Source organism: Carcharhinus amblyrhynchos, chromosome 17 (assembly GCF_965287045.1).
Source record: "Carcharhinus amblyrhynchos chromosome 17, sCarAmb.v2.hapA, whole genome shotgun sequence".
Lineage (NCBI taxonomy): Eukaryota > Metazoa > Chordata > Chondrichthyes > Carcharhiniformes > Carcharhinidae > Carcharhinus > Carcharhinus amblyrhynchos.
Genome location: NC_137340.1, coordinates 46,756,820 through 46,778,449, shown reverse-complemented (window position 1 = coordinate 46,778,449; position 21,630 = coordinate 46,756,820). Strand labels below are relative to the sequence as shown.

The 21,630-nt window shown below is 41.0% G+C and overlaps 1 protein-coding gene across 1 annotated transcript in view; it reads left to right on the top strand.

Annotated features, from left to right (window-relative positions):
* Positions 1 to 21,630, top strand: part of LOC145354491 (alpha-centractin) — a 55,908-nt gene that overhangs the window by 19,031 nt on the left and 15,247 nt on the right. Inside the window, exons 3-6 of the mRNA XM_080205897.1 lie at positions 8,817 to 8,892; positions 11,843 to 11,968; positions 14,663 to 14,787; positions 18,511 to 18,727. Coding sequence (XP_080062023.1) covers positions 8,817 to 8,892; positions 11,843 to 11,968; positions 14,663 to 14,787; positions 18,511 to 18,727 — 544 coding nt within the window. The remainder of the gene's footprint in view (positions 1 to 8,816; positions 8,893 to 11,842; positions 11,969 to 14,662; positions 14,788 to 18,510; positions 18,728 to 21,630) is intronic.

The window sequence follows — 21,630 nt, the reverse complement described above, 5'->3', positions numbered from 1 at the left end:
CCTTAGTGTGTCTGGACCAAAATGGGAAATGATTGTTATTATTCCTTGCTAATTAGCCATTAAACCCTTCTAGAATATGAATGTTTGTAAAGATGGAAAGTCTGTCTGACTTTACAAATGGTGGCAGAGGCCCGAATGCAGAAGTCCCACACTTGAACATAGCAACTTGTGCAAGGGGAAAGGAATGGGGGCGGATTCAAACTTTCATAGCTATGATTCACGGCACATCCTAAAGTGCAGCTCACTTAGGCTGATCTGACTTTAGCTAGTCTGATGTCTAAAACACGTCATTCACTTTAGACCTGGTAGGAGGAGACCTAAAACTGCTGACGTTCTTTGGAGAGGTAGGATATCCTTTGGAGAAGCAAGGGACCCCTTTGGACGTGGCCACGGGACACCTTTGAAGATCAGATGCAATTTGGGATTGTTAGAAATAGAGATGAATATATATAAAAAGTGGATAACCTATCGGAAATGTTAAGGCAACTGCCAAGGTATTTAAAACACCAGCCCTATAAATAATTGAAAGCACTATCTGCACTACTGTTTTTTTAAAAAAAGAAACGTTTGCTATTTCACTCTATGGATTAAAAGCCCATTTGTTGTTATTACAGGATTAGTGCTGCTGACTGATTTCACAACATTTCATTATCATCATGTTGTGCCTCTTATTTTGCAGTTTGATTGGCAGCATGAAATGATTATAAACTCTTTGAAATGGGACTGTGAATTCCAGTGCTTGTTTTTATAAGGAATTAAAGAAAGTTAAATGTACTGAATGTGTTTTTATCATTTTTTTTGAAATAGTGAATTCATCAGCAGAGATTTAAAAATTATCCAATCTCAGCAGAGTCCTGAGGTCTGCCCGTGGTGGGTGGACTAGCTGAGTTGACATGTTAGGTGTAAAGGTGAGTGGCCATGAGTTGACATTAAGTTGACACAGGGGCTATAAAGGACCAGTGTACCAAGGTAGGCCTTTGCCTATCCCGCCTTCTCTGGATTGTTTCCATGGTCACCTGCCACAACTCCCATAAAGCCTGCCCAGTGGAGGAAGAATCTGAAGTTCTGGTGTATTTCTTCCCAGATTGGATTTGCAGAGTCAGAATTTGTCTCAATTCTGCAAAGCAACTTAGGAGTGAAAATTCAGGCCACGATGTTGGGTGAGACTAGAGCTGGGATTGACGGTACTGTCCCCCATTGTCATATAGCCTCGCGACTGTTACTGTTCTGGCTGATATCTGAGGATTAGCCACTTGGATAGATATTCATAGAATACAGTGCAAAAGGAGACCATTTGAGCCTGCGTCAACAACAATCCCACTGAGGCCCTATCACCATAACCCCATATATTTACCCTAATAATCCCCCTGACACTAAGGAGCAATTTAATATGGCAAATTATCCTAACCTACACATCTTTGGACTGTGTAGAGGAAACCAGAGTGCCTGGAGGAAACCCACGCAGATACTGGGAGAATGTGTAAACTCCATACTGGCAGTTACACAAGGCTGGACTTGAACCTGGGTCCCTGGCGCTGTGAGGCAGCAGTACTAACCACTGTGCCACCCATATTGTAGAGTCATTTATGTCCTTAAAACTTTCTGTAGCCAAAAGAGAGGGAATACAGATTAAAATTGAGAGTTGACTGGCGGGTTATCTCTGTTATTGTAAAATCTAGTTTATTAGATGCAGAGGTATTAGTATAGTAGCAATCATTTTTATGTATGCTGAGCTATCAAAGTCACCAAGGGGTTGAAATTACTGAATGCTGCTGTGAATAAATGTAGTAAGTATTTCTGCAGTACCCCCATGAGATGTCAGCTGATTTCAATAAGATTCTGGAAAGAAATGTTGGATGAGTCTTTGAATGGAAGTCCAGCCCCCCCATTCGCCTCCACCCCACTCTTTTGCTTGCAAAATATGGTCTCAGTTTCTCTGGTTTTAAGAAAACATTCCTATGGTCTGTATAATTACCCATTAGAATCATAGGTTTTTGGCTTGTATTTTGGAGACATTTTAGTAATTCATGTTAATGCAGGATAGAAATAAAATATGATTGTGTTTTATTCAGGTGTGTTATCAGCTGTCCTACCATATGGCATTTAATGCCTCATTACACTGTACCTGACAAGTACACGTTGAATTATTTTGTATTTACTTTGAGAATTTAGTCTGGGCAGATTTGGCGTTCGAGGCTATCCTGGCATGGAATGCGCGTGGACACGCCACATGTTATAATGGAGCTATAAGTGCCTATTTTTTGGCCCAGAAAATGGGTGTTCTAAAATCTAGTGTCTGGATCGGGACATTTTATTTTCTGGTGGCTATCTATAAATGACCATACTTATAACTCTGTTTGAACACTTGCCACAGTAAGGTTTAAACTTACTGAGTTTATGGTCTCAAGTTATGTTGTCTATCTTAAATTAATAGATTCAGACAGAGGAGAGATTCGGACCCTCTGGAGGATAAGAAGTTATTCAGTTGGGAACTTGGATGCCAGAAATTTGACATTAATAGAACAGGAGTCTCTGTGCTGCTCTTTATGTCAACAGATGTGTAACTGACATACAATCAATAATATATTGATATTTAACTTGCAATCTATTACTCATTAACAGCAACTATGAATTTCTACACTGCAAGAGTCTATGAGGCTCTAGGTGGGGAATTTATTACTTTTTTTTTTAACAGTCCACCATGCGTAGCAGCATCTATGAATTCCCCAAACAAATCCTTGCTTATAAAGCAGAAAGGAACTGTTGTCTCATAGATTTTATTAGCTACAAAAAGTGAAAACTCTCCTTCTCATCAGCTCATCTGCAATGATAATGCAGGACAGAGGGAGGCTGCAACCTCAGTGACACTGCTGCCTCGATGCCAGGGACCCAGGTTCGATTCCTGGCTTGGGTCACTGTCTATGTGGAATTTGCAAATTCTCCCCATGTCAGCATGGGTTCCCTCCAAGCCCCAGTTTCCTCCCACAGTCCGAAAGTCCTTCTGGTCAGGTGCACTGGGCCATGTTAAATTTGCCCTCAGTGTACCTAAACAGGTGTCAGACTGTGGCAACTAGGGGATTTTCACAGTAACTTCATTGCAATGTTAATGTAAACCTACTTGTGACACTAATAAAAAAAAAATAAACTATCTAATTAGTCCTCTTCTCTGTGGCCTTGCAAACATTCCCCCTTCAAGTATTTATCCAATTCCTTTTTGGAAATTTCTATTAAACCTGCTCCAACCATTTTTTCAGGCAGATGCATTCCAGTGCTCAATATCTTCCCACAGAAATGTAAATCTTTTCATTTTGCCTCGATTCTTCTTACAGTTACACTAAATCTTTGTCCTTTAGGGGTTGTGCTTAAGGCATGGCAAAGAATGAAAGTCAGTGCATAGTGGTCTGCGACAAAATAGTTATCGAATAATACTGAAAAACGTGGTGCTTTTATTCTAGAAAGTGAAAGCTCTCCGTCTTATCAGCTTTTCTGCGATGATAATGCAGCACAAAGGAAGGTTATCCAATTAGTCCCTTTCCCTGTGGACTTGTAAACATCTTCCCTTCAAGTATTTATCCAGTGACCCAAAGCGGCTGAGGGGCAATTGAATGGAGGGTTTTAAAATTATGAGATGGTTCTTGGATAAATGTGGAGAGACCAAAACTAAGGATGATGAACACAAGATAATCAAGAAATAGGGAATTCAGGAGAAACATCTTTACCCAGAAAGTGGTTGGATTGCAGAACCCCCGGCAACAAGGAGCAGTTAAAACAAATAGCATTGATTCTTTTAATGGGTTAACTAGATAAATGCGTGGGGGAGAAAGTAATAAAAGTATTTGTTGATTGGAAGAGGTAAGGTATTTGAGGCTTCTGCAGAGTATAAAAGCTGGTATGAATCAGTTGGTCTGAGTGGCCTGTTTGCTGTAAACACTGTATAATATTGCAATTTTACTGTTATTAGTTGTAAGTTCAAAAGTAATCATTTTAATGAAAGTAATTATGGAATTATATCCCTTATAATTGAGACTTAAAGATATGAGCATCATATAAATGATTAAGGCTGACCAAGGTATGACTATCATACTTAAGGCTGACCAAAAGGCCCAGTACCTGATAGAAGTTACTGGTCCAACAACAAGAGAGATGAAAGCACATTGCTGAATTCCCACCCATTCTCCCATGCTCTCACACATTTACTGAAGATAATTTGGGAAGGGAAAAGGCTGCCCTTAGCAGGAATTTAATACAGTAAGCGCTGACAGTACATCAGAGCATATCCACTAGTTCACTAACCTAGTAATAATCCTATTCTCATTAGTATGCTATTAAATCTATTGTTCCTGGTCAAGTGGATATCTTACATCAACCATTTGGGATTAAAAGTCAACTATTCGCAAATTATGCCCTCCTTGAAAAATGACTATGAAAAATTGTATGTCTATAGAAACAGACAGTATGCCTCCATCAGCAAAAGCTGTTGGCTTTTGGTTTTTTCTGGTTCTCCAGTGGAGAATTTAAAGACATGTTTAAATGACAGCTCTCCTTCTGACTGAAGTTCCTGCTTCTGCAGATGGTGAGGATCTAGGTGGGTGGAAGCAGCATAATGTTAATCTTTTTAGATGCAAGTCATGGATTTTTAAAAATTGATTTTGAATTAGTCTTATGAACTATCTTAAATAGAAGTAAATATGATATTTCAATCTAAAGGTACTTTTTTGATTTATATGTTCTAAAATTGAGTGAGTTGTATAACAAAGTGACATGCCAGTTTCCACATATACATGGATACTTAGCTTTACCTTATTAGTTTAGGTGCACTCTCATTTCACTGTCTTCATGCCAACAGACGCCACATTTCCAGACCACCACTAAGACATCCGTTTCCACCTGTGTGACATTGCTCTGCCTCAGCTTTTCTGTTGCTGAAACCCTCATCCATACCTTTGTTGTCTCCAGACTTGACTATTCTAATGCACCTGTGGCCAGTGTCCCACATTCTACCCTCTGTAAACTTGAGGTCATCCAAATTCTGATACCTGTGTCCTGTATCATACTCAGTTATCAACCCTGTGCTCCCTGACCTAATTGTGTCCTGGGTAAACAATAATTTGATTTTAAAATTTTCATCCTTTTTTCAAATCTCCCGATGGCTTCACCGTCTCTGTATCTCTGTAATCTCTTCCAACCCTCTGAGATATCTGCACTTTTCTCATTCTAGCTTGTTGAGCATCCCCAATTTTAATCGCTCCACCATTGGTGGCCGTGCCTTCAACCACCTAGACCTTAAACTATGGAATTTCCTCCCTAAACCTCCCCTTCTCTACCTTGCTTTCCTGCTTCAAGGCACTTCTTAAATTCTATCTTTCTGAGGGATGTAAGCACAGGAGCGTCTCGTTTTGGTGAGCTCTGATGCTACTCCTGTTTAATCCTTTTTTATTCTGATGCACAACCCATAGTCATCCAACCTTTATGTGTGTAATTTGCGCTGTGACCCTTGGAAGATCCTGGCTACATTTTGGCAAAGGGGAGCCAAGTTCAGTCAAGAAATAGTCCTTGTTTGTTTGAAGCAGAGATAACTGGGGTGGAGTTTACTTCGCAGTGGCGGATTCACTGCTGAGCAGACCTATGCTTTGGTGATGCTGCTGGTGTCAAGATGATGGCCTCCATTAAGAGCGAAGTCGTGGACATCACTTTTGGCTCCCTGGCACAGATTTTAGGTGCATATTTTGATAAACAGCAGGAAATCCTAAAGCGAATGGATAAGTGGAGAAGAGAATCCCATCAGTCGAGAGGCAGTTTCCTCGCTGAAGGCTCACCTTCAGTTCTTGGAAATCCTGCTGCACAGTGTGTGGCTGACTCAGGGAGGTGGAGCGGAAAAGGAGTATCTGTGTGCCGAGTCTTCCAAGGAGTGTTGGGGATGAATTCCTGACCGAATCTCAGAACTGGCTGCCATGTTTTCACAATCTCAATTTGGTGGCTGGGCATCACAAATACGATGAAGCTTGGGGTCGTTTGAAGACATCAACATTGTCTTGTTCCCAGTGTTCATGTAGAAGGTTTGGCGGCAGCTCGATATATGAAGTCCTTGCCACCTGTTGGAGTCTAGGCCTTTCTTTGCCGGTGCTTAAGAATGACAACATGGCGGCAGTTCAGAGGCTTCGGTGAAACTCTGGATGGCTCCTGGACTTAGTACGATGATTCTGTCATGGCTTTGGCCTTTTAAAGCTCTGTGGATGTTTATATTACCCTGCAGTTCATCATTAACCCTGAACTTTGTTTCTCTGAGATTATAATCCTGGTTTTGTGATCCTGTCTTTTATCCTGATGGGTGTATGATACTAAGCACCAAAGCATTTGTCACCTGCTATCCTATTACATTGCGAAAATCAGAATTGCCCATTTTGTTGTTTTGATAGTATTTGTCCACTGGCATGGTGACAGTGGAACGAGGAGGCCATAGTAATTGTTTGTGTGGGTCTCCTTCTTTCCATTCGTGGCACAGCGGTTAGCAGTGCTGCCTCGCAGCGCCAGGGATCTGGGTTCAGTTCCAGTGTGGAGTTTGCACATTCTCTGTCTGCGTGGGTTTCCTCCCATAGTCCAAAGATGTGCAGGTTAGGTGGATTGGCCATGCCAAATTGCTCCTTAGTGTCCAAAGATGTGTAGGTTAGGGAGATTAGCCTTGGTAAATGCACAGAGTTATGTGAATTGGGCGGGGGGGTGGGCCTGGGTGGGATTCTGTTTGGAGAGTCAGGGCAAACTTGATGGACCATGTAGCCTGTTTCTGCACTGTAGGGGTTCTATGGGAAGTAGGCTGAGTGTGTTGTATGACACTAGGATTGTGCAGTATTTACCTGGTTTGTTATTTCTTTTATGTGCAGTAATCCTTGCATTTGTACCAAGAGAGTACAACTTTTAGCACCCTTTATTTTTTAGCTAAGGTCAGTAGCACCACAACAGAGTGGTGGATGAGTATTTTGGTGTAGATGTGTTTGGTATGGCCTGATAAGTCCTTGTTGTGGGAGAGGGAAATCTCCCGTTAGAACTATAGAGGTCACATTTTTCTTTAGTATTTTCATTATTAGGGAATACTTATTCGTTTCCTGAGAAAGCACAAACAGATTATGTATCCTGGAAAAGACTAGGCCCTTTTTTTTTGTTGTTGGCGCCTCTGGTATTGTTGGAGTGGGGAATTATGTCCCAATGCACCCTTGCATGTAGCTGTTTTATCCTTGGATGTCTAACCTTGTTAGGTTGGTTTTCTATTTTGGTTTGGCTGCAGGGGTAGTGGAAGTGGTTGTTTGCTTGACTCATGGAAAGGTTGGTGAGCATTTATCCAGTTGTTGGGGTTTCTCTGATGGGGAAATAGGTCGAATCTCATTGATAGCAAGGCCTAATTGACACGCCTGGGGTTCCCAGAGAAAGAAGTAGTTTGTTTTGTTCAGTGTATGTGAGTAATGTGGGTATTCTTGGCTTGTTGGCCCTTATTTTAGATTGTCATTGAGCAGGCTAGGTCAGCAGTGGCTGTGTTTATCCAGGTCAGGTGGAGGGTATGTTGGACGGAGGAGTAGGTTGTCCTTCCCCAGGACCTTCTCTGTTAGGGACATCTGTATTGTTCGCTCCCCTGAGTCTTGGTTCCCCTGGGGATGTTGTGTCCTGTTGATTGCGTGGCCTGAGTACAAGTGTGGGGTCTTTGGTTCAGTGTTGGTACAGTCTTTCTTTGGTTGGAAGTTAAGCTGATTGGAGGAGCAGGCTGCCTCCTCCAAGTGGTCTTATATGGTGACGGGGCAGTGTCTTGTTGTGAGGTTGTGTTCTCTTCTTGGTGTCATTCCTGCAAACATGTATGTGGAAAATTACGTCTGCTGTCAATTGGATAATCCTGATGTTCCTCTCCCTCTGGGACTTCCTTTCTTCATCTAGGTGGGTGGATGTTGATATCTGATTTATTATAGTTAATCCTCAAAGGTTTCCCTATCTTATCGGGAAGAGGAGCTTCCTATCTCTTCCTGAGATACCCTGATGGTGGGTGTCTTAACAATGATTTTTCTCCTTGTGCGTGGCGTTTCCTTGGTGGAAAATAGTTTTCCGGTGATGGGGAATCTGCTCAGTGCCTCTGATGTGGCTGGAGAGGAGGGAGATTTGTAATGTTGTCAGCCTAGGCGAGGCATAGGAATTCTTAGCTTGCTGGTTCCTGTACATGACAGCGTACACTGATGGTGTTATCCTGAGTTTCCCCTTTTTGTGAGTTATCTTTTCATTGCTTTGAGGTCCTGGGATGATGAGTCAGGGCCTTGGTTGGTTGTACATTATCTCCCAAAGATCCCATACATTGTGTAGCTCTGCCTCTGTTGTCCTATAGAGGAGGGTGTGCATCATGGAGCCATGTGCTCATGATTGTATCCTGTTAATTGAGATCCCCCAGTCTTCTTTGTATCCTTTCTTTATCCATACAAAAAGAGATGCCAATGATTGATAATTGGAATATTCTCTAGTCTTTTCTGTATGTTTATGTGGAATAATGATCACTTTTTATTGTACTGGATTTTGGGGATTTATTGAGTTTTTTGACAAGTGGAAAACATCTAATAAAAATATTCTTTAAAAAAAATCTTCCTTTTTGACCAAACTTTTAGTCATCTACTGTAATATATTATGTGGTTTGATGTCATATTTTCTGATATAATGCATTTGGCAAGCACGTCAGGATATTCGATGATGTTAAAGATTATATTAATACAAGATTTTGCTATTGTTATATCCATTTTACTCCACTATGAACGTAAAGATGAAAACTTTTCATTCCAAAATATTTCTTTCAGTGTGGGAAGGCCCAAGCATGTACGCGTCATGGCTGGAGCCCTGGAGGGCGATATTTTCATTGGACCAAAAGCTGAGGTAATTTTCTGTTTATTTGGTTTTGAAAATGTAACGTTCATTAACATTTCGGTGAATGTTCTGCTTTCTGAGGTGCTCAGTATCAGGGAATGGCACTTCCTATCCAGGGCATTAACCAATCCCACGTCAAATTTGTTAGAAAAAAGGTACATAGGAACAGGAGTAGGCCATTCAGCCCATCATAGCTGATCAGACACTTCACTTCATTGCCTTTTACACCCACTATCCCCATAACCCTTTCGTTTTTGTTAATCAGAAATCTATCAATCTATGCTTTAAATATACAACTTCCACAGTCCTTTTGGGTACAGAAGTCCAAAGATTCACAATCCTTTGTGTAAAGAAATTTCTCCTCATCTTGGTATGATGGGGTGATTGGATACGGTATTTATAAGTATGAAGTGTCAGGTAGTAGTGGCTACAGTAACAGTGGATGCAATAGTTTAGATCTTGCAGAACTCCATTAGATTTTCTAATTGTCCCTGAGGATAGCAAACGTTACTCTACTTTTCAGGAAAGGAGGGAGAGAGAAAACTGGCAACTATAGGCCTGTTACCCCGGCATTTGTAGGGAAAATTCTAGAATGTTAGAGATTGGTAATAGGGCACTTAGAGAACTATATATGATTGGGCAGAAAAAACACATTTTTAAAAGGAAGATTGAATTTGATGGACCTGTTTTTTGAGCTAGTAACTAGCAGGGTGGATAAGGGGAAACAGTGGATGTAGTGTATTAGGTTTTCAAAAAGCATTTGATAACATTGCACATAAGAAGTTATTGCAAAAAATTAGGACTCATGGGAATAAGCATGGTTTGAGGATTTGGTTAACAAGCAGAAAACAGTAGAAATAAGCAGGTCATTTTCAGGTTGTCAAGCTCTAACTAGTGGGATACTGCAAGGATTAGTGCCTCGCCCTCAGTTCAAACTATATCAATGATTTAAATGATTTAGATGAAGAGACCAAGTTTGCCGATGTTACAGATCTAGGTGAGAAAGTGAGGTTGTGGAGGAAGCAAGGGAATCTGGACAGGCTAAGTGAATGCAGATAGAATATATTGTGGAGAAATGTGAAGTTATCCACTTTAGTAGGAAAGAATGGAAAGCATTTTTTTTAAAGTGGTGATAGACTGGGAAATGTTGGCATTCAGAGAGACTTGGGTGTCTTTCTATACAAATCACAGAAAGTTAATATGCAGGTATGTCAATCAGTTAGGAAAGCAAATGGTTTGTTAACCTTCATTGGAAAGGTATTGGAGTTATGGGAATAGAGTGGGCCATGTAGGATTGGATTGCTACTCACAGAATCATAGAATCCCTACAGTGCAGAAGGAGGCCATTCAGCCCATCAAGTCTGCACCAATTCTCTGACAATAAATCTCAACCGAGGCCCATATGTTTCACCTGTAATCTTGCAACACTAAGAGGTAATTTAGTGGGGCAATTTAGCATGATCAGTCCACCTAACCTGCACATCTTTGGACTCTGGGAGGAAACTGGAGCACCCGGAGGAAACTCACACAGACTTGGGGGGAATGTGTAAATTCCACATAGTCGTCCAAGGCCAAAGTTGAACCTGAAAATCTCCCTCCCCTGGCATGTGAGGGAGCAGTGCTAACCACTGTGCCACCCCCATGTGGAAGATAGCAGAATAGCTACAGCATAGAAGAAGACCATTCGACCTGATATGTTTGGGCTGGTTCTCCCATTCCCTCACCTTCTCTCCATAACCATAAATGAGTTGGGCCAAATAATCTGTTTGCGTGTTATACTGTGCTTTTTAAAAAGGCCACCCCTCATCAACAACAGCCCTGGGTGACATAAAATAAGCTGGGATTTGGACTTCTGCACTTCAGTGGAAAGGAGGTCCCACCCTCAAGTCAGTAGTGGGCATTGCTGGGACTACAAGGAGGCCCATGAAGATGGAAGATGGACACCGGACCCAGAAAAGTCCTGGATCTTTTGGATAGGTTTTGAAGGCCAGGCAGGGAGGCACAAAGGGAAGGGTAACATCTTGAGGGTACCTCCAACGTGCACAAGGTATTCCCTGAATGACATGCCCCCATTTATTCCCGTCTTTTCAACAAGGTTGTTTAAAAAATTGCCTTCTCCTGCCACTGCCCAGCATATTTTGGTAGTCGAGGCAGGTAGAATGCCTTAAGTGGGCAATAAGTGGCCACGGCAACCTCCTCCAATAGACCAGTAGCAATGGGGACTGAGTCGGGTTGGGAAGGCATTGGCCTTGCCACCTGACATACTTCATGTGCCCCACCAATCCCCTTCTAAAACACCCCCAATTGAGGGATGGAGGAAACAAAGATGAGGAAACTTATTGAAAAAGCTAGTGAAGACTTGAACAAGCAGTTTGAGAAGGTGGAAAACTAGAGCCACAGCAAGGAATATTTTTCTCTGAGCCTACTTTTTTGAAAATTGTTAGCAGAGAATCTGAATGATGTTTTACTACCATAAATCAGTGGTAGCCACTCAGCGTGCTGCAGCATACTGGTGTGCTGTGTAGACCCCCTAAGTTTGGTGTAAACAAAGACTCAAAATTCATGTAATTAAGCTAAAAGTAACTTTCATCTCCAGCTCTGTGGTTGGCATCTTGAAGACTTGACAAATCTTGGGCTTCCAGTTTAGATTTTGTGTGGTAGTCAGACCCTCATGCAGACTAAAGGGACTTGGAGCTGAAGACAAAGGTCCCATACGCCTGCACAAAAAATAAAACCTCAGAAAGGGCGCAGAATCCCTGTGAAAAGGAAGAGACAAAGAGAGGTTTAAAAAAAAGGGTAAGAGGACAGGGAGAAGTTAAAAACAAAGTTCCCAGTAAGGGAAGAAGGCAGAGAACGTAGGAGATGTGCCTCAAATCTTTTTATATACTATAGAAATATGTCATGACATTATAAAAGATTGGAAACTTGCAGTGAATCACAGTGTATTTTGATCAATTAGGAACACAGGGGTCTGTTAACAATCAGATATCCAATGGAACATGGAATTGTAAAAGACTGGAATGATATGGAACGGATCTGGCAGTATGTGTATTCCAAAGACCAACTCCAGACTTTCTCTGAAGAGGTAACATGGATATTTTCTGTATAAAACTTTCTGACTCTTGGAATAACTATTATTACCAGTATTACTTATTATATACTCTTAATTTTAAAAAATCAAGTCTTATTTTAGTGGTATGCACAATATACACTTTTATTTTTCTACTTTGAGGTTTTAACTTTCAGCATCTCCAATGTAATTTATTCTAAATTGATATGGCTATACATTTTTTGCACATAAATGCAAATGCTTGGTTCTTTCTCCAATTATCTTTTTGTATTTATGAAACACGACCTCTAGCTCCTCGCCTGATGTCCCAAAGGAGAACAATGGGTGAGGTAATGTTTCCTGAGTAGGGAATCGAATGCGAGTACTTGACCTAATACTCAGTGAGGTGGCAGCTATTATCTATGTCAAGTCATTTTTTTAAACAATACTTCTGGAAATTACTCACTAAATGTAAATAGTTGTTATTTTTAAGTGAGATAACCAAAATGAAACCTATTGTAGATTGTAAAATTGAGGTGAGTTCTTTAACATTGGTAGAAGTTTTTTTCTATACACAGAAACGAGGAGAAAGAAAGTTTTAAAGGATTACAGTTGTCCCTATTCTTTACAGACTATAGTTCTCTTTTTTCACCTTGGTCCCTTGATTGAGCAGGAATGTAATCTGCTTCCAAGAATTCACTAACGTTACCCTGAAATGCCAAGTGATTTCTGTGCAAGAGTAGGCCATTGATTTTTCTTTCTTCCTTTTATAAACTGTTAAGGTATAACATGTCTTTCAGCTGGTCCCTTGTCAAAGCATTTCACCAGAGAATGAGATCCCAGCAATTTAAAAGATAGAAATTAAATCTCACTGCTGATGATAAGCTACAGAGTAGTTGATTGCCTTATTTTTAGCTGTTAAAGCTAGGTTTTTAGTCACACCATTGTATATTTCCAGAGATTTGTTTTGTGTGCAACTAGAATCATAGAATCATACAGGGCAGCATGGTGGCACAATGGTTAGCACTGCTGTCTCACAGCAGCAGGAACTCAAGTTCAATTTCTGGCCTTGCTCACTGTCTGGCATTTGTATGTTCTCCCCATACCCGTGTGGGTTTCCTCTGGGTGCTCTGGTTTCTTTACAAAGTCTGAAAGACGTGCTAAATTCTCCCTCAGTGAAATCAATCATCATCCTCCTCTCAGTCCCACAATATTTTGTGACATCTGTAAATTTTGAAATTGTGTCTTGCATATCCAAATCTAGATCATTGGAATAGGGTAGAATAGTGTATTGTGAGTACATCAAGGAAATCCTGGTGCTAACTCCACTGTATACCTTTCTCCAGTCCCAAACAAAACCCTTCACCGGTGAATAGTATTCATTTTCCTGTTATTCACATCACCTGCAACTCAAATAAAAAATGTTTTATGATTGGAAATCCTGTCTATTCACAGTAATAAAACCTGTTTCAACTTTGATTTAGAACACTGGTTTCATAAGGCATTCAACATGTTAGAGTTTGAAAGTTAATTTATTATTATTTTTTAATAATTGGCTAAAATGGAATGTTATTTCAGTCGTGGTAATCACTCACTGTTTTGTTAAACCTACTCTGAGGCATTCATTGTTCATAACCACTGAAAAATATCCTCCCACCAGCAGTGTAATTTTCTGCTTGGCAGATATTACCCATACTTCTTGTTCAGTCATTGTGCCTGAGTTTTCTTTTGTAATTGTTTAATGTCTTAAAAAATTACATGGTCAGCGTAATTTCTCTTACCCTGTAAACTACAACATGTGAACTATATTTTGCCAGCAAGATTATAGGTTAGCCATTTGTTGGGTGCAACTCTTTTCAATTAAGAAAATTGGATTACACGAACTTTGTTGAAAATTGGTGCAGGTTTTTAATTGAATAAAGAAAATTGCAGCACAGGAACAGGCCCTTTGGCCCTGCAAGCCTGAACTGACCATGCTGCCCAAGTTAATTAAAACCCTCTACCCTTCTGGGGACCATATCTCTCTATTCATATATTTGTCATGATGCACGTTAAAAGTCACTATTGTATCTGCTTCCACTACCTCCCTCGGCAACAAGTTCCAGGCACCCACCATCCTCTATGAAAAATCTGCCTTGTACATCTCCTTTAAACCTTTCCCCTCACACCTTAAACCAATGCCCCCTAGTAATTGACTCTTCCAGCATGGGAAAAGGTTTCTGACTCAGAGTGGTCTATGTCTCTCATGATCTTGTAGACTTCTATCAGGTCTCCCCTCAACCTCTGTCACTCCCGTGAGAACAAACCAAGTTTCTCCAATCTCTCCTCATAGCTGATGCCCTCCATATCAGGTAACATCCTGGTAAATCTTTTCTGTACCCTCTCCAAAGCCTCCACATCCTTCAGGTAGTGTGGCGACCAGAATTGGACATTATATTCCAAGTGCGGTCTAACTAAGGTTCTATAAAGCTGCAACATGACTTGCCAATTTTTAAACTCGATGCCCTGGCTGACAGAGGCAAGCATGCCATATGCGTTCTTGACTACCTTCTCCACCTGCATTGCCATTTTCAGTGACCTGTGTACCTGTACGTCCAGATCCCTTTGCCTATCAATCATCAGGCAACTTTATTTGATGGTTTAAATTGTACTACACTTACAGAGCACGTGAGAAAGTACATTGTTAATTGAAATGACAATGATATACGTTTTCTATTGTCTCTTTCCCAGCATCCCGTACTCCTTACAGAGGCTCCCTTGAATCCGAGAAAAAACCGTGAACGTGCTGCTGAGGTTTTCTTCGAGACTTTCAACGTTCCTGCTTTGTTCATCTCGATGCAAGCAGTACTTAGTCTGTTAGTATTTTATATTTAGAAATGCATGAATCATTGAAGAGTAACTTTGTGGGCTCTCTCTTTGCCTGTTGTATCATCAAGACAGCAGAGTTTCTCCTTTATTTTTGCTTCCATCTTTTATCAGTAAGTTATGAGTGACAAAACAGCGACTGAGACGTAAGAACATAAGGACTAGGAGCAGGAGTAGGCCATCTGGCCCCTCGAGCCTGCTCCATCATTCAATAAGATTATGGCTGATCTTTTCCTGGACTCAGCTCCACTTAACCACCCGCTCAGTATAACCCTTAATTCCTTTACTGTTCAAAAATTTATCTATCCTTGCCGTAAAAACATTCAATAAGGTAGCCTCAACTGCTTCTCTGGGCAGGGAATTCCACAGGTTCACCTTTGTGTGAAGAAGTTCCTCCTCAACTCAGTCCTAAATCTGCTTCCCCTTATTTTGAGGCTATGCCCCTAGTTTTACTTTCACCCGCCAGTGGAAACAACTTCCCTGCTTTAATTTATCTATTCCCTTCATAATCTTATATGTTTCTATAAGATCTCCCTTTATTCTTCTGAATTCCAATAAGTATAGCCCCAGTCTACTCAGTGTCTCCTCATAAGTCAACCCTATCAACTCTGGAATCAACCTAGTGTATCTCCTCTGCACCCCTCCAGTGCCAGTATATCCTTTCTCAAGTAAGGAGATCAAAACTGTACACAGTGCTCCAGGTGTGGCCTCACCAGCACTTTATACAGCTGCAACATAATCTCGCTGTTTTTAAACTCCCTCTAGCAATGAAGGACAAAATTCCGTTTGCCGCCTTAATTACCTGCTGCACCTGCAAAGCAACTCCTTGAGATTCCTGTGCAAGGATATCCAGGTCCCTCTGCACAGCAGCATGCTGCAATTTTTTACCATTTAAAAAATAGTCCATGTTGCTGTTATTCCTGCCAAAATGGATGACCTCATATTTACCTACATTGTACTCCATCCGCCAGACCCTCGCTCACTAGCTTAGATTATCTAAATCCCTTTGCAGACTTCCAGTGACTTCTGCGCACTTTGTTCTTTCACCCATCTTAGTGTCTTCTGCGAATTTTGACACACTACACTTGGTCCCCAACTCCAAATCATCTGTGTAAATTGTAAACAATTGTGGTCCCAACACTGATTGCTGAGGCACACCACTAGTCACTGATTGCCAACCAGAAAAACACCCGTTTACCCCCACTCTTTGCTTTCTGTTAGTTAACCAATCCTTTATCCATGCTAATATATTACCTGTAACACTGTGCACATTTGTCTTATGTAGCAATCTTTGGTGCAGCACCTTGTCAAATGCTTCTGGAAATCCAGATACACCACATCCACAGGTTCCCCATTGTCCACTGCACATGTAACGTTCTCAAAGAATTTCACGTGATTAGTCAAATATGATCTTCCTTTCATGAACCCATACTGTGTCTTACCAACGGGACAATTTATATCCAAATGTCTTGCTATTTCTTCTTTGATGATAGATTCAGGCATTTTCCCTACTACAGAAGTTAAGCTAACCTGCCTTTTGTCTGCCTCCTTTTTTAAACAGTGGCATCACATTTGCTGCTTTCCAATCTTGGGGAACCACTTGTGCATTTGCTAATTCTCCGTCATTTCTTTTAGTACCCTGGAATGCATTCCATCAGGACCAGGAGACTGCCATACCTGCCATAGCCTCCCTGTCATCAATTTTTGGCGTGCTATTTGTGCCTTCCACTGTGAAGATCGACACAAAATACTGTTCAATGCCTCGGTCATTTTCTCATTTCCAGTTATTACATCCCCCTTCTCGTCCTCTAATGTTTACTTTCACCACTCTTTTTTGGTTTATGTATTTGTAGAAACTTTTGCTATCTGTTTAAATCCTGAGTTAGTTTACTCTCAAAATCCATCTTACCTTTCTTTATAGCTTTTTTTGTGGCTTTCTGCTAATCTTTAAAGATTTCCCAATCCTCTCGGTCCCCGCTAATCTTTGCCACTTTCTATGCATTTTCTTTCAATTTGGTATTCTCATGGCGGATTATCTCTTCTCCTACAGTCCTTCCTTATCACTGATATATACTTTTGCTGAGCACTGTGAAAGATCGTTTTGAAGGTCCTCCACTGTTTCTCAAATTGTCCCACCATAAAATTTTTGCTCCCAGTCTACCTGAGCCAACTCATCCCTCATCCCTTTATAGTCTCCTTTGTTTAAGCACAAGACACTGGTATTGGATTTTACCTTCTCACGCTCCACCTGTATTTTAAATTCAACCATACTGTGATTGCTGCTTCCAAGAGGATCCCTAACTGCCAGATCATTAATTATTCCCAGAGCTAAGGCAGCTTGCTCCCTTGTTGGTTCCATTACATACTGTCAAGGAAGCTATCGCAGATGCATTCTATGAACTCCTCTTCAAGGCTGCCTTGACCAACCTGGTTTGACCAATTGATATGTAGATTAAAATCCCCTATGATAATTGCTGTACCATTTTTACATGCATCAGTTATTTCTTTGTTTATTTCTCGCCCCACCATAATGTCATTATTTGTCTATAAACTATGCCTATCAGTGACTTTTTCTCCTTACTATTTCTAATTTCCACCCAAATGTATTAATCTATTTTTTCCATAGAACCTATATCATCCCTCACTACCGCCCTGATATCATCCTTAAAATTGATTTTAAGAAGTGTGCATTTTCAGATTGCCACAAGCTCTTCCAACAGAGCAAAGAGTAAATTGTATTGTTAGATGTTTGTTTGCCAAACTCAGCTAATTGTGTATATAAGGATAATGCAACTTTTCCCAGGTACCTGGTATTGCAGAAAACTAAAATATTACCTTATGCACACATTTCCTTCCACAACAAAGTCATGACAAGGTAGGGGCAGAAGAAGAAGGTTTTTCAGACCAATCTATCTTATCTGTCCAGGATGCCAGATTGTATCAGCCCATTTGAGCTCTTATTATCCCTCAGAGAGACCTGGGATCTCAGAGGATGATATAACTTCGGTTCTGTCCTAAATTGTCAAGTAGATTGTATGCTGAAGTCCTGCTAGGATGTGAAGCTGCAGTTTTTCTTGTGTGGGCAAGTGTGCTTCCAACTGAACCAAGTGGCTATTCAGCCTTTCACTCTTCATTTGATCAGAAAAGTGCTACCAAGAAAATACAAAACTTTCCATTAAGATGAAGATCAGTTCAGAGGTCAGTCAGATTTATGGTTTTGGACAAGAAACTCAGGGGAGATTGAAAGGGAACTTTCATAGGCAGTGAATGGATATGCCCTTGTACTTGCTGCCTATGCGATTAGGTAAAGTGATGACGATCAATGATTTCAAAAAGAAATTGGATGGACACCCAAAGGAAATAAACTTGCAGGACAATGGGGATAAAGCAGGTAAGTGGGACTGACTAGATTGCTCTACAGAGAGCCAGTATTGACTTGAAGGCTGAATGGCTTCCTTCTATGCTGTAATGACTATCAAATAGTGTCCTGTGTTTTAAAATGTCTCTTAGTGGCAACCCAAGAGGAGGATGGGTAGGAAGGCACTCATACAGCTCAGATTATGTTTATTGAAAGACCTGAACATAAGGGAAATTAAAAGGAAGTAGTGAGAGCACAAACGTTTCATCTGCTATCTGAATTGGCAAAATGTCTTTTGATTATTCAAACATAACACAGTTGGTTTGCTTTCCAATTTTTTTTTGCTTTCCTGAAGGTATGCCACAGGTAGAACAACAGGCGTGGTGTTAGATTCAGGCGATGGAGTCACACATGCAGTTCCTATATATGAAGGCTTTGCAATGCCTCATTCCATCATGCGGATTGACATTGCAGGACGTGATGTATCTCGCTACCTACGTCTGTTCCTTAGAAAGGAAGGATATGACTTTCATACATCATCAGAATTTGAGATTGTGAAAACAATCAAAGAGGTAGAAACTTATACTTTCATTGTACATAAATTGATTCAGTATTACTGCTAATTTGTTTAAAGTGGAAGGAATATGTTCTCATTTTGTAATGTAAAAGCACAGTGTCTTTCATTTACCTTGGTCACGACAAAGACTATCTTCATTTTGTCAACATTAAAACATTACTTTTTTAATCCATGTAGCAAATAATAACAAATGAGGTCTGGGATTTTCTCAGAAGGAATAAATCCCATGTGTGGGTGCTGAGTCTGACTAGATGGATAGTGGGACCACAGCACAATTTCCTGGATTTAGCCTCTTAATTGGCCGTCACTCAGCCAAATGTACAATCAAGGACAGTGGACTGGCTCTTACACACAGCCAGCCCTATCAGTGCCTCAGCAGCTCTGTAGCCTCAACATCAGGAAGGGTGGCTGCTGCCGAGGCTGCAAGGAGAATGAGAGGGCGCCTCTTTTGAGGCGCCCTCACAGAAGAGTGAAATTTAAATTTTCTCTGCTAGGGCCTGACAGGCAGGCCCCAGTGTTCGGAGGTGTAGCCCCTCTACTGGCAATTTCGGTGCTGCCAGGGTCTCGTTCTTTGGGGCATGGAGCCTCTGACTTCAATGGCACTCACTCACCTGAGAAGCCGCAGAGAGCCCCCATGTGATGGGACTGCATCACCACTGGCAATATGCTACCAGCCCCTCAAACTAACCCATTGATTGCCCTCTAATCAGTTGGCTACACTTTTCAAGTCTGCCATTGGTAACCTGGCCCTTCAGCAAGATTGCAACAGAAACTTTCCCATCGTAGCTCCCTGTCATTTTACCCACCTCCTCCCTGCCTCCTAGTCCATCACCTGGTGGGTGGGAGCTTGGAAAAGTCTACCTTATGACTTTGACCCTTGCAAAAAAAGATGGCACTGGAATGTGGTGACTTCTTGCAAGCTGTGCCTATCTTACCCTCTAATTCTATCTTTTACACTCATTCTATGCTTCTAACTTTATTCTAACTCTTTTAAACTGTTTTAACTATGAACAGACCTACCTTATATTAAGTTGATTTTTCTCTACACCTAGCTGTGACTGTAACACTACATTCTGCACTCTCCTCTATGAATGGAATGCTTTGTCTGTATAACGCAAGAAACAATACTCTTCACTTTATACTAATACATGTGCCAATAACAAATCAAAACAAAACTGAGGGGGTTTGGTAGCAAAGTGATTATGTTACTGGATTAGTAACCAGGGCCTGCATATTGAGCTGGAGACACAAGTTCAAATCTAACCATGACAGCTAGAGAATTTAAATTCAGTTGAATAAATAAAGCTTAAATGGAAAGTTAGCATCAATAATGCTGATCATAAACAAAGTACAAAGAGAACAAAGAAAAGTACAGTACAGCACAGGAACAGGCCCTTTGGCACTCCAAGTCTGAGCTGATTATAATGCCCTAACTAATAAAAAACCTTTTGCCCTTATTTGGTCTGTATCCCTCTACTTCCTAAGATAGCAAAGCACTGTGGATGCTGGACTCTGAAACAAAAACAGAAAAATGCTGGAAAATCTCAGCAGGTCTGACAGCATCTGTAGAGAGAGAGAATAAAGCCAATGTTTCGAGTCTGGATGACCCTTCGTCAGGGTTCTGTCTCCATAATAGATGCTGCCAGACTTGCTGAGATTTTCCAGCATTTTACTGTTTTGGTCTCTCTATTCCCTCTCTATTCATGTAGCCATCCAGATGCCTCTGAAATGTTGCTAATGTGCCTGCTTCCACCACTTCCTCTGACAGCATGTACCAGGCACCCACCACTCTGCACAAAAATTCCCCCAACACATCTCCCTTAAACTTTCCCCCTTTCACTTTGAATCTACACCCCCTTGTAATTGATATTTCCACTCTTGGAAAAAGCCTTTGACTATCCATCCTGTCTATGCCTTTCATAATTTTATAGATCTCTATCAGGTCTCCCCTCAGCCTCTATCTTTCCAGTGAAAATAATCGTAGTCTATTCAACCTCTCTCATACCCAACACCCCCAAGACTAGGGAGCGTCCTGGTGAACCTTCATTGCACTCTCTCCAAAGTTTCCACGTCCTTCTGATAATGTGGTGAGCAGAGTTGCATGTAATACTCCAAATGCGGCCTAACCAAAGTTTTATATAGCTGCAACATGATTTCCCAACTCCTGTAGTCACTGCGCTGACTGATGAGGGCAGGCATGCCATATGCTTTCTCAATCACCTTGGCCACCTTTGTTGCCACTTGTAGGGAACTATGGACCTGCATGCCCAGATCCCTCTGTATGCTAATGTTCCTAAAAGTTCTGCCATTTACTGTATAATTCATTTCTAAGTTTAATCCTCCAAAATGCATCACCTCGTATTTGTCCAGATTAAACTCCATCTGCCATTTCTGTGCGCAAGCCTCCAATCTACCAATATTCAGTTATATCCTCTGACAATCCTCTACACTATTAGCAACTCCGCCAATCTTCGCTTCATCTATAAACTTACTACTCAGACCACCCACATTTTCCTCCAGATCATTTATATACACTACCAACAACAGAGGTCCCAGCATTGATCCCTGTGGAACACCATTAGCTACAGAATTCCATTCTGAAAAATACCCTTCGACCTCTATTCTCTGTTTTCTATAACCAAGCTAGTTCGGTATCCATCTAGCCAGTCTACCCCAAATCCCATGTGATTTTAGTTTATGTACCAGTCTGCCATGTGGGATCTTGTCGACTGCCTTATTAAAGTCCATATAAACTACAAATACAGCTGTTCTTCTTTAATTTTCTTTTGTCACCTCTTCAAAAAACTAAATCAAGTTGATGAGACATGACCTTTCCTGTGCAGAACCATGCTGCTTGTCACTAACTAGTCCATTTTCCTCCAAACATGCATATATCCT